The sequence below is a fragment of the Cetorhinus maximus genome, chromosome 4 (assembly GCF_964194155.1).
Source record: "Cetorhinus maximus chromosome 4, sCetMax3.hap1.1, whole genome shotgun sequence".
NCBI lineage: Eukaryota > Metazoa > Chordata > Chondrichthyes > Lamniformes > Cetorhinidae > Cetorhinus > Cetorhinus maximus.
Genome location: NC_135882.1, coordinates 51947585 through 51965493, shown reverse-complemented (window position 1 = coordinate 51965493; position 17909 = coordinate 51947585). Strand labels below are relative to the sequence as shown.

The 17909-nt window shown below is 41.4% G+C and overlaps 1 protein-coding gene across 1 annotated transcript in view; it reads right to left on the bottom strand.

Annotated features, from left to right (window-relative positions):
- The window catches only part of LOC144679617 (exostosin-1-like), a 188972-nt gene that overhangs the window by 43378 nt on the left and 127685 nt on the right, over window positions 1-17909 (bottom strand). Inside the window, exon 2 of the mRNA XM_078540186.1 lies at window positions 3315-3408. Coding sequence (XP_078396312.1) covers window positions 3315-3408 — 94 coding nt within the window. The remainder of the gene's footprint in view (window positions 1-3314; window positions 3409-17909) is intronic.

Below are 17909 nucleotides of genomic sequence, written 5' to 3'. Positions count from 1 at the left end.
ATTATGTAAGGGCATGTGGCACCCAATTTGGCATAGTAAGGCCCCACAAATAGCAAATGTGATAAATGACCACTTAATCTGCTTCAGTGATTTTGGTTGAGCAACAACTGTTGGCCAGGGCATAGGAAGAACTGTGTGATCTTCTTTCAATAGTACCTTAGGATACTTCGCCTGAAGAGACAGACTACCATGAAAATATAATAACTTTCACAATATTATGATGATTTATTGTAAAGGTAGGTTAATAGTCGGGTCTGGATTAGTTTCTCTGGATAAAATTTTTAGCTTGGCGGGCGGGTGCGCACCCGACCCCACCGAGCATATAATGAATGATGCGTGATGATGTCTGGTGTGCGTTCCGGCATCATTGCGCGCATTCGTGATATTTTGGTCGGCAGGCATGCACCGGAGTTGGCAGCACGCCCGCCGACAATTAAAAGGCCTATTAAGGCCATTAAAAAGGCAATTGAAGTCAATTTTTCGCTTAGGCAGAAAGGCCAAGCGGCCTTTGAACTTTTTTGGAAGCCTCATCCATGGGCGGGATGAGGTTTCCAAAAGCCAATAAAAATTAAATAAAAACTAATTTTTTATAAATAACAGGTCTCTGTTCATGTGACAGTCACATGAAGGGGCATGTTTCATAACATTTATCAAATCTTTAATTTTTGTTTTCAAATCAGTTCATCTCCCTGAGACAGCGCTCTACCTCAGAGATTATGTAGCGCGCTCACCTGGCTCGCACTTCTCCCCCCGCCCGCATAGGCCACCATTAGTGCTGCCGCTTGCATTTCAGGCTGGGCGGGCTTTAATTGGCCCTCCAGTGTGAAATTGCCTTTCCGGCTCGCCTGCCCCCACCCGCCCCTGCATGCCAAGGGCAAAATTCTGTCCTCTTTGTGAGGTTGCATGTGGGGGGAGGGGGGGGGGGTGGGGTGGTGGTGGGGTTTAATTGAATTGCAGACAGCTAGTCTGGAGTTTTGAGTTACCGGAAGGGAAGCTAGGTTTGAAATGCTAAATACTTAAACAAGGTTGAAGCTTCAGAATATGAGATGTGAAGAACATTTGCATTTTTTGGTAAACCAGAGTCGTGAATTTCAAAGAGATGGTAAGATGTGGCACTTAGACACAAGAGGCTAAGTCAAACAGTATGTTTATTTTTCCCTAAAGATTACTGCTAATATAAGTACTATGGAAGATTTATATTATGGAAAAAGTAAAGATGCAAAGACATATTGGGGTAGTGGAATTTACATTAAAAATGGAGAAATATGTATAAAGGAGCTGAGGTTATATATAAGCCGAAGGTATTCTAAGATCCAACAAGTGTGAAAAGCCTCCAAGCCTCTATGTACCAAGGTGATGTCTCGAGGAACCAAAGCTAAGAAAACTCAGTAAATATCCCTGTCCAGGGTATTGTGTGCTTTGCCTGGGTCTGTTGAAATCTATGTTGTTTTACTTAACGGGGGTGTAACTGGGGGTCAGATTAACTAGGGGAGCTAGGAATTATTTGTAGACCTATGTGCTTAAAAAACATCTATTAATAAAAGAAATAATAAGAGATTTTTTTACAAAGCTAACTTAAGACTCGGTGGACTCATTACTACTGAATTCAAGGCACGCATCTCAAAATAAAAATACAAACTGCAAAAGCAGTTGTTGCAGCTGTTTCAAGTTTCCATCTGGGATTTGAGCAGCTCAGCATTTACCATCCGCTGTGCCATAACACAGACGCTAGCCGAACACCCCATGGTAGTTCTGTGACTCATCAACACTTTAAATATTTAATTCTAACGTTTAATATTAAGAACCTGTAACAATGCAATGTTCCACTTTCCATTTATTAGATACAGAAAGGAACAGGTAGCAGTGATTAGATCTATAATGGAGATAGGAGTGGAGGGGAAGGACTCAGAAGAGGTCTAAAAATAGTTACAAAAATAAGCCATGAACCATAAACCATCTGCCATCATCTGAAGTTCAGCGTATCATAAACTAGTAAGTGGGTTCCCTTAGAAAGATAGCTCTCAGTAAAGTACTGATTTTGGATCATTAGAAATGGACCTCCATCAACTTTCTTGCTTGTCTAATGCCGTTCAACTGCCAAGCCTTTACCTGTACCTCCTGTATTTCCAATTGCCTCTACCTTAAGTACACAAAGTAGTCAATTGATCTGTAGCTCTAAAAGATGCTCGCTCACATTGAAATTCTGGTTAACAATGGAAAGATTTGAATGTTCTAGGTTTACTTATTTACTGGTCTTCAATGTTCTACATTTCACCCAGACTTAAAACTGGCCAGAACTAACTCCAAAGTGGGTGTAAATCTAAAATTTAAATTTAATTGTAGCATCCTTCAGGCTTTTGCTAATCATATTTCAATTACTTCATGCTAAAAATTATAAAATATAATTAAGAAATTGAGGTGCCAGAACAGCTGAGTGTAAATCTAACAAGGTCACATTTGAGATGTTCTAATGTGGTCAGACCTCACATGGAATAAGTTCATAACTAGACCGATCCAATTCACTTTTGTAAGAGTGTCCACCCTTTTCAGGCTTCCTGGATTGCATGGATGTGTATCAGGGAATTTCAGAGGCCATATATAGAGGTTAAGTCCATGTTGTCATTAATATGCACCATAAGTTATTAGAACTAACAGAATATGATGCAATTAATTTAGGATTTATTCATCAGTGACACAGCGTTAATAATTGTTCTTTCCAAACCACAAAATTCAAACAGGATAAAACCAGATATTATAAAACAAGTACAAATAGCCCTGAATTTCTTGGGTTTAAGGACTGGATTGCTCAACGTCAGGGTCACGGTTAATAGGATTACTGTTGTGTGTGGAGTGGGGGAGAAGCAGAAAAACTTCTAGGTCAACTTCTCACTAAAAGCAATGCGCACTTAGTCTGGCTGAAGTAAAAAGGCAAATACAACTGCCTTCGAGTATAATAGGTTTAGAATTGGCTTTTGTTTCCACCTCCCAACCCTCCACGAATCCTTAAATGAAAGTGAGCATCACGACTGAGCGTCAAGACAGACTTGCATTTCAATAGCTCCTTCACAATGACAGGACATCCCAAAGCACTTTTGAAGCATGGTCACTGCTATAATGAAGAAAACATGACAGCCAACTTGTGCATTGCAAGTTCCATCAATTAGCAATGTGATAGCAACCAGATATTGTTTGTGTAAATGCTAAAAATACACACAGCAACGAAGAAAAATGCCAATAGCGCTGCATATTTTTCACCGTAAGTTTACATTAACAAAAAAGCACAGCATCATCTATATCCTTTGTACATCAATTACCTGTAAAGCCTCCAGAAACCGGAAAGATCCCAGTCTACGGCCTCGTGGAACCAAACAGAAGGTGGAATTGTGCAACATCTCACGATAATCATATCTAGGAAAGAATAAATGGGAGTGAATAGTTTAAAAAACGAAATCATATTCTATCAACTCAATGAACAAAAGTGGTTAATCATTTCAAGTTTCATTCTCAGGATAAGGCAAGGCTGACATTTACTGCCAATCCCTAGACGCCTTAACCAAGCGGATTGCAAGGCCAGTTCAAAGGGCAATTAAGAGTCACACTATTTTGGAACAGGATTCACAGGCCAGACCAGATAGGTGTGGTAGATTTCCTTCTCTAAGATGACATTTGCAAACCAGTTGGGTTATGACAACAATCCAGTAGCTTCAAGGTCACTTTACTGATATCAGCTTCTCATTTCCAGATTTGTTTGAAACTGAATTCAAATCCTCAGACTGTCATGGCAGGCTTTATATTCTCTGACTGCTAGCCCAGTAAAACAGCCACTACACTACTAAACCTGTCCTTGAGCTCTTGAAAAATGGGTAACGCTGCACCCCCCCCCAAATGGCTCAGGAAATTTACCCAGTGAATTGCCTAGCAATTCCGAACAATACGGTGCCAGTTCAATTCCCTGTCCGGCTGAGTTACCTGGCTTCAGACATGGCATTGGTAGAGGTACAATGATCCTGGGTACCCCTGGGTTAGAGAGGAGAAAGTATAAAATAATAGTCCAGGAATCCACGTCGGAGTGCAGTGTAAACCAGGGTATCTAGTTCAGTCTGGAGCATTAACTCCAGCTTGCTAGTCACCAAGAAGGCTTCATATTGATCCTACCTAACTGTTCGAGCTTCAAAGAAATGCAGGATGAAACGTTGTCAATTTTATGAGCTTCACACTGCTCTGAGAGGTAAGCTGCTTTTCTGTCCCACTCCCTGGCATTCCCGATAGAGTTTGGAGCTTTGCTCTTCCCAGCACCGATTTAATCCTAGCCCACGGGCAAGGAAAAGCAAACTTTTTTTTAAAAAAAAGGTAAAACTATTTTAGGTTCACACAGGATAGGCACAAGGGAGTAAGCCAATTTTCTATTTAGAATACCTAATAATTTGTGCGAATGCACTGCTTAAGAACCATTTGCTGGCACAACCCTGTAGAGCTAATTTGCAGGAGAAAAGGTCACGGTGAATGGATTAAGGGTGTCCCTGCACAGTTTAAACATACAAAAAGAACCATGCTGTGTTAATTAAATACCAAAATTGACTTCAAAGTAGAAATACTCTTTTTAAAAATATGGGCTCAAAAATAATTGAAAGTACAGACTCTGATGACTTCAGTCATAGTTACAAGCAGAAAGTTCATGGCCTGGAACTGGATAGAGTTATTTCTAAATCAAGTTTCACTCTGAATTTTATTCATCTGGCAAATTCAATGAGAGAAGTCAGTAAATTGACTGGTCTGACATTTCAGATTCAATAATTTGCTGAATAAAATCTACAGCAGCAGCACATGTTTATTTTGGAAACATTCAGCTGATTCCACAATGAGACAGTCACAACCCAACAGGTTATTTCCAAGACATTTGGACCCAAACCAGCAGCAGTTAACTACCTTCCACAGCTACTTATGGTCCCTTTTCATATTGCCCATTAAAGTATGATTACATGTAACATAGAGAATGTGTTCATTTCATCATAGCCATCTCTTTCAAGCATCAGAAAAGAGCAACATGAACAATGTAGCTAGAGGGCATCCATGGCATAATGCGCTTGTTCCCCCCTTACACAATGGAACAAAGCCTAGTGCTAAGAGTTAGAAAGAATACATCCATTCTCTACTTTTCATGTTATTAGACGATTCATGGGGTGGTGGGAAGTGGTTTCAATATTACACGTCGGGTGCCAAATGTTCATATACACAAATTTTTTGCGTTTGACATATACATATTTGAGCCAATCACAACTCAACAGCTAAATTCAAGAAGCTTGGAACTTGAAATTTGATAAATCAAAAATGGGCAGCAGTAACAGCTTCTAATGAAAAAGGAAAAAGGAAAAAGCAAACCAAATTCTTCAAAATATATTTTGTTCATCCTTTCAGTCACCATCTTGGGTTCTTCACAAAGCTGAGCACTTTGTAAAGCTTGCAACATAGGGCATAAAATTACAAAATTTCCAAGAAAATATGTAAACTTACCCACAAAATCATTTCCACACTGAACCCCACAACCACAAACTATTTTAGATTTAACCAATGTTCTTTTACATTAAACAGCATCTTTATGTAAAGCATGAACTCTTTCCAATTATTTTCAGATATAATTTTGAAAGCAAGAACATGCTGCTAGATGTCTTTCAACTATATTTGGCAAATAAAGGCTAATATGTATTTCACCACTGTTTCTGGTAGACCATCCTGAATCTTGTCACTTTGTGGAAAAAAATTAATCAAATTTCCTTCTGCAAGGCTTTTCCAAGAATATTAGTTGACATTTTGAACAAGGATTCAATACTAATTGCAGTCTCCAGGTCAACTAGGGTGAAATGGAAGGGGTAATTGAACCAGGGCTGAGCAAGAGACCAGAAAGGGTAAGTAGAGCCTGCATGTTTGTGGGGTGGAAAGAGAAAAGTAGAGAGTACAGGGAGAAAAGTGTAGCAGAGTTATAAGTTTGGGGTAAGATAGAATAGGGATATAGACTGGAAGGATAGAGCATGAAGGTTTAGAGGTTGTGGGTGAGGGGTGGGGTGTAAGGTAGAACAGGATTAGTGAATGGAGGAGAGCTGGCAGGTCAGAGAGAAAGGAAAATGACTTGACATCAGCGTAAAACTGGACCCAAGAGGAAGCAGCCACACTGCGTAGTCAATAACATCAATACTGTAAGTTTGGGCAGAGTTAAAGAGGGGGAAGAGAAGGGTATGGGAGTGGCATGGCAATGCTTAAAAAGAACAGCAGCCCTACTGCAGAAGCATTTAAATGATAAAGGGCTAAAAATTGAATTCGGCCTGTCAGCAGACACAATGCGATCACAATGCACTATTTCTCTGCTCCCTTTCAAAGTGACGCAGGCAGCATACAAACTTCATGTTGCCTTTTCACCTCAATAACTGTGACATGCAGCCCAGCACGAAACAAGCTGCCTACAGGCTGCATGCATAGCAGGGGGCCCAGCTACATGCATGGCTAACACGACATACAGCTATATTGCACTTACTAAATGCAGCATGGCCCTTTTAATGGGAATTTTCTGAGTCTTTGAGGGAAGGAAGGCTACCACCGCTGGAGCAACAGTCAGGAGAGAGGGACCCCAAGATCTCAAATGTGGCACTGGAAGCTTTAGTCCAGGCGGTAGCCCTCGTAGTTGCAGTAATCTCCTTGCTAATATGTGGCACCCACAGAGTAGATGGCTCCATGCAGTACTGGGAATCCCACAAGTCTGAAAAAGTCACTTGCCTGCTCCTCCTGTTCTTCTATGGTTTGATAGAAGACTACGAAGGCCCCCTCTAGCCCCCCCGTCCCCTGGCAAACAGGGCCTCCTGTCACCTCCCTGATGCATGAACTATGATATGTTGGCTGTGTCGCTGACATCAGCCTGGAAGGATCTGCTTCCATAAAAGATGAGAGCAATGGTGATCTTCACAGCCACTGACAGTGCCAATTCATCCTGTGCAACTGCAGGTCTGGTTGGAGGAGACAGAATAGTTCAGTGATCAACTTCTTGGTGAAAAATAGCGCTTCTGGAGGTAGGAGAAGTACTCCCCTTAGATCTTCGTTGGGTGGAGCTTTCTATTGAGATCTCTCCTCTTACTTCCTCTGCACAGTTTCCCCTCTCTTGCCTGTATACCATGTCCTGGTCATGCTCGAGTCCAAGAGTGACTGCAACTATAGCCCCAGGCTTTCTGTTGACAGGCCTCAAGTCCTCTGATCTCCTTGACAAAAGCCAGCATTGTGCCCTTCTGACTCCAACAGCTTTACAGAATTTCTCCCAAGCCATAGAATACAGTACTTCCACTCATTCTGCAGCAGAAAGAGAAAATCCCTCATGCAACTGAATATACGTTTAGCTGGGAGCATGAAAGAGAGGGTGGTAACAAGACTGGTGAGATTCAAAATGGCAGCTTGAGTGCCAAAATTGCACTCAGCAATATTTGACACAATGATCAAGCAACTATTCAATGCTTCTGGCTCACACACAGTACACCCAAGCTGACCTCCATCCAAGCATGGTGTGCTGAGAGCATCATTTTCTGGGCTCCGGGGTTCCGTAGTACTTTGGAGCCAACTTATGTGGTCATATGCGCCAAGACTATGAGTCAATTCTTGGAGGGGAATTTGTAGGTGATGGTGTTCCCATGCGTATGCTGCCGTTGTTCTTCTGGGCGGTAGAGGTTACGGGTTTGAAAGATGCTGTCAAAGACCCTTGGCAAATTGCTGCAGTGTTCCTTGTGTTTTGTACATGGCTACCACTGTGAGCCAGTGGTGGAGGGAATGAATGTTTTAAGGTGGTGGATGGTGTACAAATCAAGCAGGCTATTTTATCTTGAGTGTTGTAGGAACTGCAATTATCCAGGCAAGTGGGAAGTATTGCAACACACTAGTAATTTGCGCCTTGTAGATTGTGGACAGGTTTGAGGAGTCAGGAGGTGAGTTACTCACCACATAATACTCAGCCTCTGACTTGCTCTTGTAGCCACAGTACTTATATGGCTGTTCCAGTTAAGTTTCTGATCAATGGTAATCCCCAGGAACTTGGTGCTGGGGGATGCAGTAATGTTAATGCTGTTGAATGTCATGGGGAGATGGTTAGATTCTCTCTTGTTGGAGATAGTCATTGCCAGGCACTTATTGTGACACCAATGTTACTTGCCACTGATCAGCCTAAGCCTGAATGTTGCTCAAGTCTCACTGTGTATCGACACAGCTTGCTTCAGTATGTGAGGAGTTCCGAATGATACTGATCACTGTTCAGTTGTCAATAAACACCCCCAGTTCTGACCTTATGTTGGAAGAAAGGTCACTGATGAAGCAAATGACAGATTCGGCTGAGGACACTACCCTGAAAACTCCTGTAGCAATGTCCTGGGACTGAGATGATCGGTCTCCAACAACTACAACGATCTTCTAGCTATGACTCCAACAAGTGGCAAGTTTTCCCGATTCCCATTGACTTGAATTTTGCTGGGACTCCTTGATGTCAGAATGTGGGAAACCCCTGTAGCAAATTTCATTCCACACTAACCAAAACCATGTGTATCTACCTCTGTGTTTGACCAACAGGCCTTTTACTAAAAAGAGCACTATTTATTGATTAAAAACAGGGTTTTGTAGATTAGCAAAACAAAAGCAAAATACTGTAGATGCTGGAATACTGAAAAAAAAAAATCAGAAGATGCTGGAAATACTCAGCAGGTCTAGCAGCATCTGTGGGGAGAGAAACAGTTAACGTTTCAGGTCAAGGACCTTTTGTTCTGAGTATTTCCAGCATTTTTTTGTTTTTATTTTTTTCAGGGTAGTATTGGAAAGCCCTATAGGCTTTTACATCTTATAGCTGAGATAGAGGAATAATTTTCCTTCATTCACTGCTTCCCACCTTCAACCACTTGAGCCTCTTCCTTCCCTGCTGCCTCTTGACATACATGCGCGGGCAACACTTCTTGTTGTCCTGTCCCACCATGCCTTCCCCTAATCTGATACTATATAGGATCCTTCAAAGATTGCAGTTCAGTAAAGACTAAGATAAACACTCTGTAGTTCTTTTCACCTTCATTTATGAAGTATTAGGAGAACCAAACTGATTGTTTTTGATATCCCAGCCTCCACCACCAATTCTAGCTCCCTCCCTGAACTTAGGTTTAGGCTGAACCAAACTGTTCACAACTGTGGTGTACTATTTGGCCACGAGTTGAGTTTCCACCACTACATCCTCTCTATCACAAAGACCACTTGCTCTTAACACTCTCCATCTATCAGTATCCCAGGTTTGGATTTTCACTCTTGAGTTAGGAGCACAGAGTCAGGGAAAGTCCAGGCTCTACAGACCTAACTAGGGAGAAAATGTCCTGGATGATCAGGATTCCGTTCCCCATTTTGGTGGTGGTGGTGGTGGTTGGTTGGGGGGGGGGGGGGGGGGGGGGGGGGGGGGAGGAGAGGAGGAGAGGAGAGAATGTTAATAAGAGTTGGATAGCCCCAGAAACAGTGTGGAGGCAGTCCCAGGGGCAGCAAGGTGCAGAGGCGGACCGTGTATAAGGCCGGCCCCAGTGATCCAGACTGTCTCAGCTGCAAAAGAAAGGAAAACATAAAACAGCCCCCTAGCACTCACCCCGCCCCCTCAAACTCCCTCACCTGCCACAATTCCCCATGCCTCATCCTTGCCAACTCATGTCCCTATACCCATAGCTCTTTACAGCCCCTATGTCAATTTAGTGCCAATTCATGTCAACCCATGCCCTCACTCACCACCCTTTGCCCTTACACCATCCATGCCAACTCACCCCGTATCTAACATAAGTAGACTCAGGAGCCATGCTGAGGTTAAGTAAAGTTCTAAGCGTCTGCTGCAGACTTTATTTTTTAATAGAATGCTCATTCTTAAAAAAAAACTATATTTAATTCCTTTAACTACATAATCTCTTTATAAAAGTGAACATTTCTTTCAAGTGCTTACGCCCTCATAAAAACAAGCATTTGTATTCATAGCCCCACATCAAAGGCTTTATAACTACTCGGAGTTGCCGATCAAACTGAACCGACAGGCGCTTCGCTGTGTTGATAGATTGCGAAATCAGTTGTGTAGCACAAATCCTATAATTATAGCCCTCAGGCTTATGACAACATACAGTGAAATAGCAAGCACTGAATTTTTTAAACCTGCAGACTTTTTTACATTTCAAGGGCAAGAGATTTAAATGCCTTAACAGCTTGGCCTTTCCAATGGAATTTAAATGTCTTGACAGTTACATTGAGTTTATCCAGTTTTTGTGCACATTCATACCTTAACAATCTCAGAGGGGCACCTGGGCCTAGCCCAAAGGGGTATTCTACCTCTCCAAATGACTCGTGGGCTTTGAACCTTTGAGAAAAAGGTCTAAAGTTGCCGGGATTATGTTTTGGACACCCCACTAATGAAAATCTGTTTGAAGGCAGCTGCACTTTTACACGTGCAGCTGCCTCTGTGAACCACGAGTGTGCAAACGACAACCCGGCCCCTTTCACCTCCACCCCCCAGTGAAAATGCTGCACACCGGGTTCGGGGGCATAACTTGCGGAATCTGGGCACCAGCACAATTTTGACAAAGCCAGTGACCCTTTCCGTCATGCGAAAATTCAGACCCCAGTGTTCACATCCATCTATAGCCTTGACTCACCCTCCCTAAATCTGCAATCCTCTCCAGCTTTGCAATCCCCTGACATTGCTCAGCATTGGCAGGAATGCCTTCAGATGTATAAGCCTTAAGCTCTGAAATTTCCTCCTTAAACCTTTCCATTTCTTTCGCTCCTCCTTAAAATCTACCTCTTTAACCAAACTTTTGATCACACATTCTAATATACTTTGGCTTGATGGCAATTTTTGTGTGAAGGTATTCTTGTGAAGACCGAGGTATATAAATGCAAGCCACTGATTTTACTTTGTCTTAAACATCCTGTAGTTGAAAAAAACAATTAAAAGCAAAGTCTGGTTATCTTTATGATGTGATTATATTGGCTTGGAGATGCTAATTACAATAATACTGGCGGCTAGGTTACCACAAAACTGTTCACTTATTTTCCTGATGGGGAGAGAATGAAGCTTGTACTTACATTTTTAAAGTACCTTATCACATTCAAAAAGAACAAGGTGCTTCACACAACTAATTACTTATGAAGTCCACAGACATATATATAAACAAATACTGCAGCTATTCTGTACCAGCAACAAGCCAAAAATAGCAAGGAGGTCAATGGCCAATTAATCGAATTTGATGTGGTATTAGTTGAAGGAGGAAAGGGGCCACAGCAAATAGTGCTGCTGGTCTCACATTAACATTAGCCTAAACTACTAAACAAACAGGCTTTTATTATTCGTTCAGGGGATGTGAGCATTGTTGGCTAGGCCAGCATTTATAGCCCATCCTTAATTGTCCTCGAGAAGGTGGTGGGCAGGTGACCGAGCAGTCTATGTATGGTCCATCCGGTTTCACTCCTTTTAGGTTTACTGGTTGCTGTGGGTCTGGAGTCACAGACCAGGTAAGGTGGGTTTGTTATTACGACAATCAATAATGGTTGATTATTATTCAACCACCTGCCAGATTAGAATCCGGGTCCCCTGGACATTACCCTGGGTCTCTGGATTACTAGTCCAGTGACAATACCACTAATGCCACCACGTCCCTTGTAGAGAAAGTGAACCTCAACAAGAATAGAGCTTTGTTTTTACATAGATTGGACAACATCTAGTGCTGGCCTAAGGAATTTTTGCTAAATGCATATAATGCATCCCAAAATTACTAAAGATCAACAAATCCTCAAATTTACACAACAAAGATATCTACTATAAAGAGTCTTATTAAGCTCCACTCCACTTAGCGCAACGCTCATCCCATCAAGGATGAAACTGCTTTCAAATAAAATTTGAAATAAAAGGGTTTATGAAGACTGGAGCTTACAGCTGATCTGATCAGCTCCTCTGTGTCACATATAAATAATATTACAAAACAGCTTTTTCAAAATTAGGATGCTTTTTTTTTTAATGTTTCAACTATGTATATCTGCCAAGAGTTGTTGTTCCTAGAACACAGGTTCTTTTTAAATATAATCATCATTTTGGACCAAACCTTTCTGAAGAGCTATCAAAGTTACAACAAGGCCCTTTAATGTTAGATTTTATTGCCAATTTAAAACACCATGCTATTTCAACTTTACATTTAGTGCTAATAAATGGGTTGAAATTAGACTTCAACAAATTGGGTAAATTTGGAGAAAATCAGTAAAAATTACATTTTATTTTGAACATTGCTAGAACTCAAGATATTAAGAAAGGAACTTACAACTAGACCTGGAGTTTCCACTCAATTATACTGTTTACTGGTGCAATTCACCCAAAATTGGTGCTACTAGCGCAAAAGATTGCAGAATTGAGAAAAGAGTGCAAATTGAGTTTCTGTGATCTTTTGCATTAGCTCCAAAAACCATGTGTTAGAAGCAGGTCCCGCTCACAAAGTGACCATGCACACTAAATGGCCATGTTCCAAGTTCGAATTAATCATCATTGGGAGCTAATTGCACGGGGGCTCCAAAAATTAAGCTGGGTCTTATGGGTACAAGCATATTTAATATGTGCATTTCAAAAAGTTTTGAATGTAATTTTTAAAATACTAAAGGAACTGACTACTGCATACAAATACAGCTAATAGTTTCCCGCATTTTTTTTTAAAGTCAGTAATGTAAAGTTGGGTCACACACAGGTAGTGGATTGACACTATTTAAAACTGCTTATTTTTGTGGCAATTCCATTTTCAGCTGTATTAATCAAACTTCAAGTTACCACTCAAACATAAAAAAAGATTGCTTTAAAAATATTCTTCAAGATATATTCTAAAATGCTGCCTGATTGCACTGGCTTACGACAGATTTTGCATTTGGCTATGTGGAAATATTTTCGTGGAAACTCAGAGGGTGGTAGGGAGGGGAAGAACCACTTTTCAGAACAGGCACAATGTGCACCAAAATTGCTGACTACGCTCAAAGTGGAAAAACAACTTCCTTATGTTTGTTGTCCTGCCTCTAGCTCCTTACCTAATACGGTGATGGTATGATATTCAGAATTGTTGGATGCTATATAGAGAAAATCAGTTGTAATCTTACTTTTAGTAAGCAATGCTTTCAGTGTGGTAACTATGCCACTGCACATACAGCATACACCACTTTTGGCGACATCACTGTTGCAATTCATGGGGAAAAAAATTCTCCAACTTGGGAGTAAATTCTTTTTACTAATTTAGCACCCAAAATAAATTTGTGAATTTAATTGGTGGAAATTGGTTAAAAACTAATTTGGAAAGGTCCATATTTATAATTATTTTAAATTAGCACTAGGCGGCCTAGCAAAAAAGGCATGATCTTATTAGAAAGGTGAAATAAAGCATACTTGATACTTAAATGTAAACTTACCCATTACTTATTATAAAGCATTCCAACAATTATATTAATCATGCAAATTCCAATATTTCCATAATTCATACAAATAGAGGTCAGGCTCAGAAACTTATTCCAGGCTAAAATTATGCTTTTCATCCCAATTTCACAAAAAGGACAATAAAATTGAATTGCTTAGTACCAGTTGAGCAGTTAGCACTGGCACAGAGATGATGGTCTGAGCTTTACTACAATGTCTATGATTCCTTCTGTGCTGCCAGTGCTGATCCCTGACCTATAGTAACTCCTGGGAAATCAGTGGAGATGTTGACTTCATGTAAGAGCCCCAAGAAAGTGCCACATTGCAAGGTACAATAAAATTAACTACACATTAAAAGAACTTTATTACTTTAGGCTTTTCTATTTGTTATTCCTGTCTCTCATTTGGGAATGAAGGTTTGTGCAGAAAATTACCAGAGGGTTGCAGTCAGCAAATCTAGAATTTTATTGCCATTTGAAATTCCCATCCTGGGTTGTGGTAGGGTGTGGTCTGGTTCCTTTTCTGAAAGATTTAGACCTTACATTAAAAATGCGCATTCTGATTAATTCTGAACACTTTTAAACAACAATATTGATAGACCTTCAATTCAAAGAAGATTAAATATAATTGACAATGGCTTATTGATATTTAACCGGTCAACCAATTACTTCCCCCAAAGATTATCTTAACAGTCACACTTCTCCTGCCCCCTCTCCCATCCCATTTTCCAGTTTAGAGCCACTTGCCCACTCCAACACCCTCCCCACCTCCATCACACTCCTCAGGCATACTACTCCCTCCACCCCTTCCCTCGGCACTCTATCCCCTCTACTGCCCACCAGGCACTTTACCCCTCTCCAGGCATGCTACCGAATTCTATAAATACACATCAGAAAACCCATATATCCTCATAAAGAAGAGCCCATATACAGCCTCCATTTGGATTGATCACATCTAGTAACAACCCCACCCCCCACAACCACCTGCCTCCCTTTCTTCAAACATTGTACGGTCATCAGTGACAAGTGCATTTGGAATGGATGTCAAGAATGAAGATCAAAGTCAAAAACTATTTCACCCATTCTGTAATTCTGGAAAGCAAGCTCATCTGACAAATTAGTGTTAAAAAAAAGCATGCACGCAATATTTTTATTATCCACCTACACCTTCAGTTTGTCAGTGGGGGCTGGTTAGGTAATAAAAAACTAAGTGGAGTGGGGAGAGGCACAATTTTCCCTCCACAATTAAAGCTCTAAAGAGCCTCCAGGGTGGCCAAGATGTGGCCTTAAGCTAGAGTGCTGTTTTAGCCTGTGTTTAGTGCTAGACACCACCTTGGTAAAAGGTTTGAAGCTTCCGCTAGGAACAGCCTCCCAGAAGATTAAGGTTGATTGCCACTTAACTTGCCTTCTCATGTTCCTAAGGAGGCTGCCTGGCATTTTGATGGCTGGCACTTTATCTAATGTCCTCTCCTTACTCTCCTACTGAGACAGTGTTGCTCTGTCAGAGGTGCTGTCTTTCAGATGAGACAGAGGTCTACTCTCTCAGGAGGATGTAAAAGATACTATGGCGCTATTGTGAAGAAGAGCAGGGGAGTTATCCCTGGTGTCCTGGCCAATATTTATCTGCCAATCAATATCACAAAAACAGATGATTTGGTCATCACTGCTGTTTGTGGGAGCTTGCTGTGCACAAATTAGATGCTGTGTTTACTACACTACAATGACTATGCTGCAAATAAAAAAGTGCCTCTTTGGCTATAAAGCCCTTTAAGACATCTGGTCGTCATGAAAGGTGTTTATATAAATGCGAGTCTTTTTTTTATTTGGAGTAGACTAGTTGCAGAGGTTTTGGAGCACTACTTAAAAAGTATATATTGTTTTTCTGTTCACTTGCCAAGGGAGGTTTAAAGAGGATTTTTAAAAACACATTGGGAGTCACTTCAAGACTTCACCAGCATTCTATAAATATTTATTCCAGAAATTATCTGAGCACCTCACTAAAAAGATTAAGTGCTGTAATGCTCTAAGTTATTGGACATTTTAGTGGGAGAAAGGGAATGTCTGGTCATTGGAATCCTTCTAGGGGTCTCCCTAACCTCTTTGGTCTGCCATTAGGAAAATGGGAGCAGGAGATGAGGCCAGGCAGAGCAAGTAAAGACATCCTTCCTCCTCTGGACCTTCGATAACCTGTGCGCACACTCACTTGATCCCTGGGTCATCCTGAAACCTGCCACTATATTTCAGCTACCCCAGTCCATACCTCCAGTGGAAATGAGAGAATGCAACACACACATATCACTAAGAAAATTGCTTCTAACCAATATCTGAGTACTAAACCTACAGGTATCTCTTTTAGCACCTCCAAGTAAGTTTAAATTATGACAATCATCAATTAGGACCAAAAGTGCATGCTAAAACCACATTTTGAGATAGGTGCGTTTTATTAGCACAGGACCCATTCAGCATCTGCTCTCACCTTTCACCAAAATAACTCCCTATGGCTCAGGATAAGAACAATAAATTCAAACCTAGCCAGGCATTTTATTGAGAACCCACAGAAATACATATATAGTATGCATTATGATTTAAACCCCTTGCGCAACAAGCTGAAATTATGACCCACATTTGCACACTCAAAAGGTCATGGTGCAAACCTTTCGATCAATCATTTCGATCATCAGGTGCAGACCTTTTAGATGCCTATGGTATCAGGAAGTATGCCAGTTGCAATGCAGACACCTTCAGACTGCGTTCCTAGTATTAACCCAAGAGTCAAGAAAATATTGACAACATGCCAAATTTTTGGCAGCTTTGCACCATGATTAATGACTATCCTTAAGAAAGGTGGAAAGGTCAAGATCATGACCTTTAAACAAAAACTCCTTCAGATGCAGTATGCCTCAATACAAGGCTACAATATCATGATCCAAAAAAAAAACACCCAAGGATAGGTGAGCAGAGCAGAATTCTGAGCAGGGTGCCCTCAAATCTAACCCTTAATCTGTACCGTTATTTGCTGACAGCTGAGGCAGCAGTACTGACACTACAAATGATCACATACTGATGGAGTGGGGTAGGAGTTTAAAAAAAAACAGGGTTGTGGTCCCCAATCTTTTCTTAATGAACCCAGGTAGAGAGCGTACCTGCAAGGAGGTTAGGTAAGGGCGGGATTGGGCTTTGCTCAGAAGACATCCTCTTCCCCACCACCCCCTGCACCCTCCCCACCACCCCAGCCCCACATCAAACAACACAATATGAAGGCTGACGCATGACCACTTTCAATGAAGTAGTGAAGGGCCTTTGGCTCCCATCGGACCATAAGCAAACATAAATCAGCAGTAGGGCTAGATGGCATTATTTGAAGAGATTTGGGAGCAGACCAGTATGGAGCATAAACACAATATTTGGTCAAACAGCCCGGTTCTGTGATGTGAATACTTTGTAATTTTGTAATAAACTGGGATGGATAAACTAAGGACAAAGTCACGGTTGGCTCTTGGTTAGTGCACTGTCTACAGACCTACTTAAGTTAGAAACAAAAACAGAATTACCTGGAAAAACTCAGCAGGTCTGGCAGCATCGGTGGAGAAGAAAAGAGTCGACGTTTCGAGTCTTCACGACCCTTCAACAGAACTGAGTATAGTTAGGAGAGGGGTGAAATATAAACTGGTTTAAGGTGGTGGTGGGGGGCGGGAAGAGAGAAGTTGAGGGGGGGTGGTTGTAGGGACAAGCAAGCAGTGATAGGAGCAGATAATCAAAAGATGTCACAGACAAAAGGATCAAAGAGGTGTTGAAGGTGGTGATATTATCTAAGAAAATGTGCTAATTAAGAATGGATGGCAGGACACTCAAGGTACAGCTCTAGTGGGGGTGGGGTGGAAAGACTGACACAGTATTAGTTGTAGATTTTAAAATAATGGAAATAGGTGGGAAAAGAAAAATCTATATAAATTATTGAAAAAAACAAAAGGGAGGGGGAAGAAACGGGGTGGGGATGGGGGGAGGGAGTTTAAGATCTAAAGTTGTTGAATTCAATATTCAGCCCGGAAGGCTGTAAAGTGCCTAGTCGGAAGATGAGGTGCTGTTCCTCCGGTTTGCGTTGGGCTTCACTGGAACAATGCAGCAAGCCAAGGACAGACATGTGGGCAAGAGAGCAGGGTGGAGTGTTAAAATGGCAAGCAACAGGGAGGTTTGGGTCTTTCTTGCGGACAGACCGCAAGTGTTCTGCAAAGCGGTCGCCCAGTTTGCGTTTGGTCTCTCCAATGTAGAGGAGACCGCATTGGGAGCAACGAATGCAGTAGACTAAGTTAGGGGAAATGCAAGTGAAATGCTGCTTCACTTGAAAGGAGTGTTTGGGCCCTTGGACTGTTTGTTTTTATCTCTACTTAAGTTAGAATCCAGCTCTAGACTAACATGCCAAAAGCACAGGAGTTGTACGTGTGATGAGT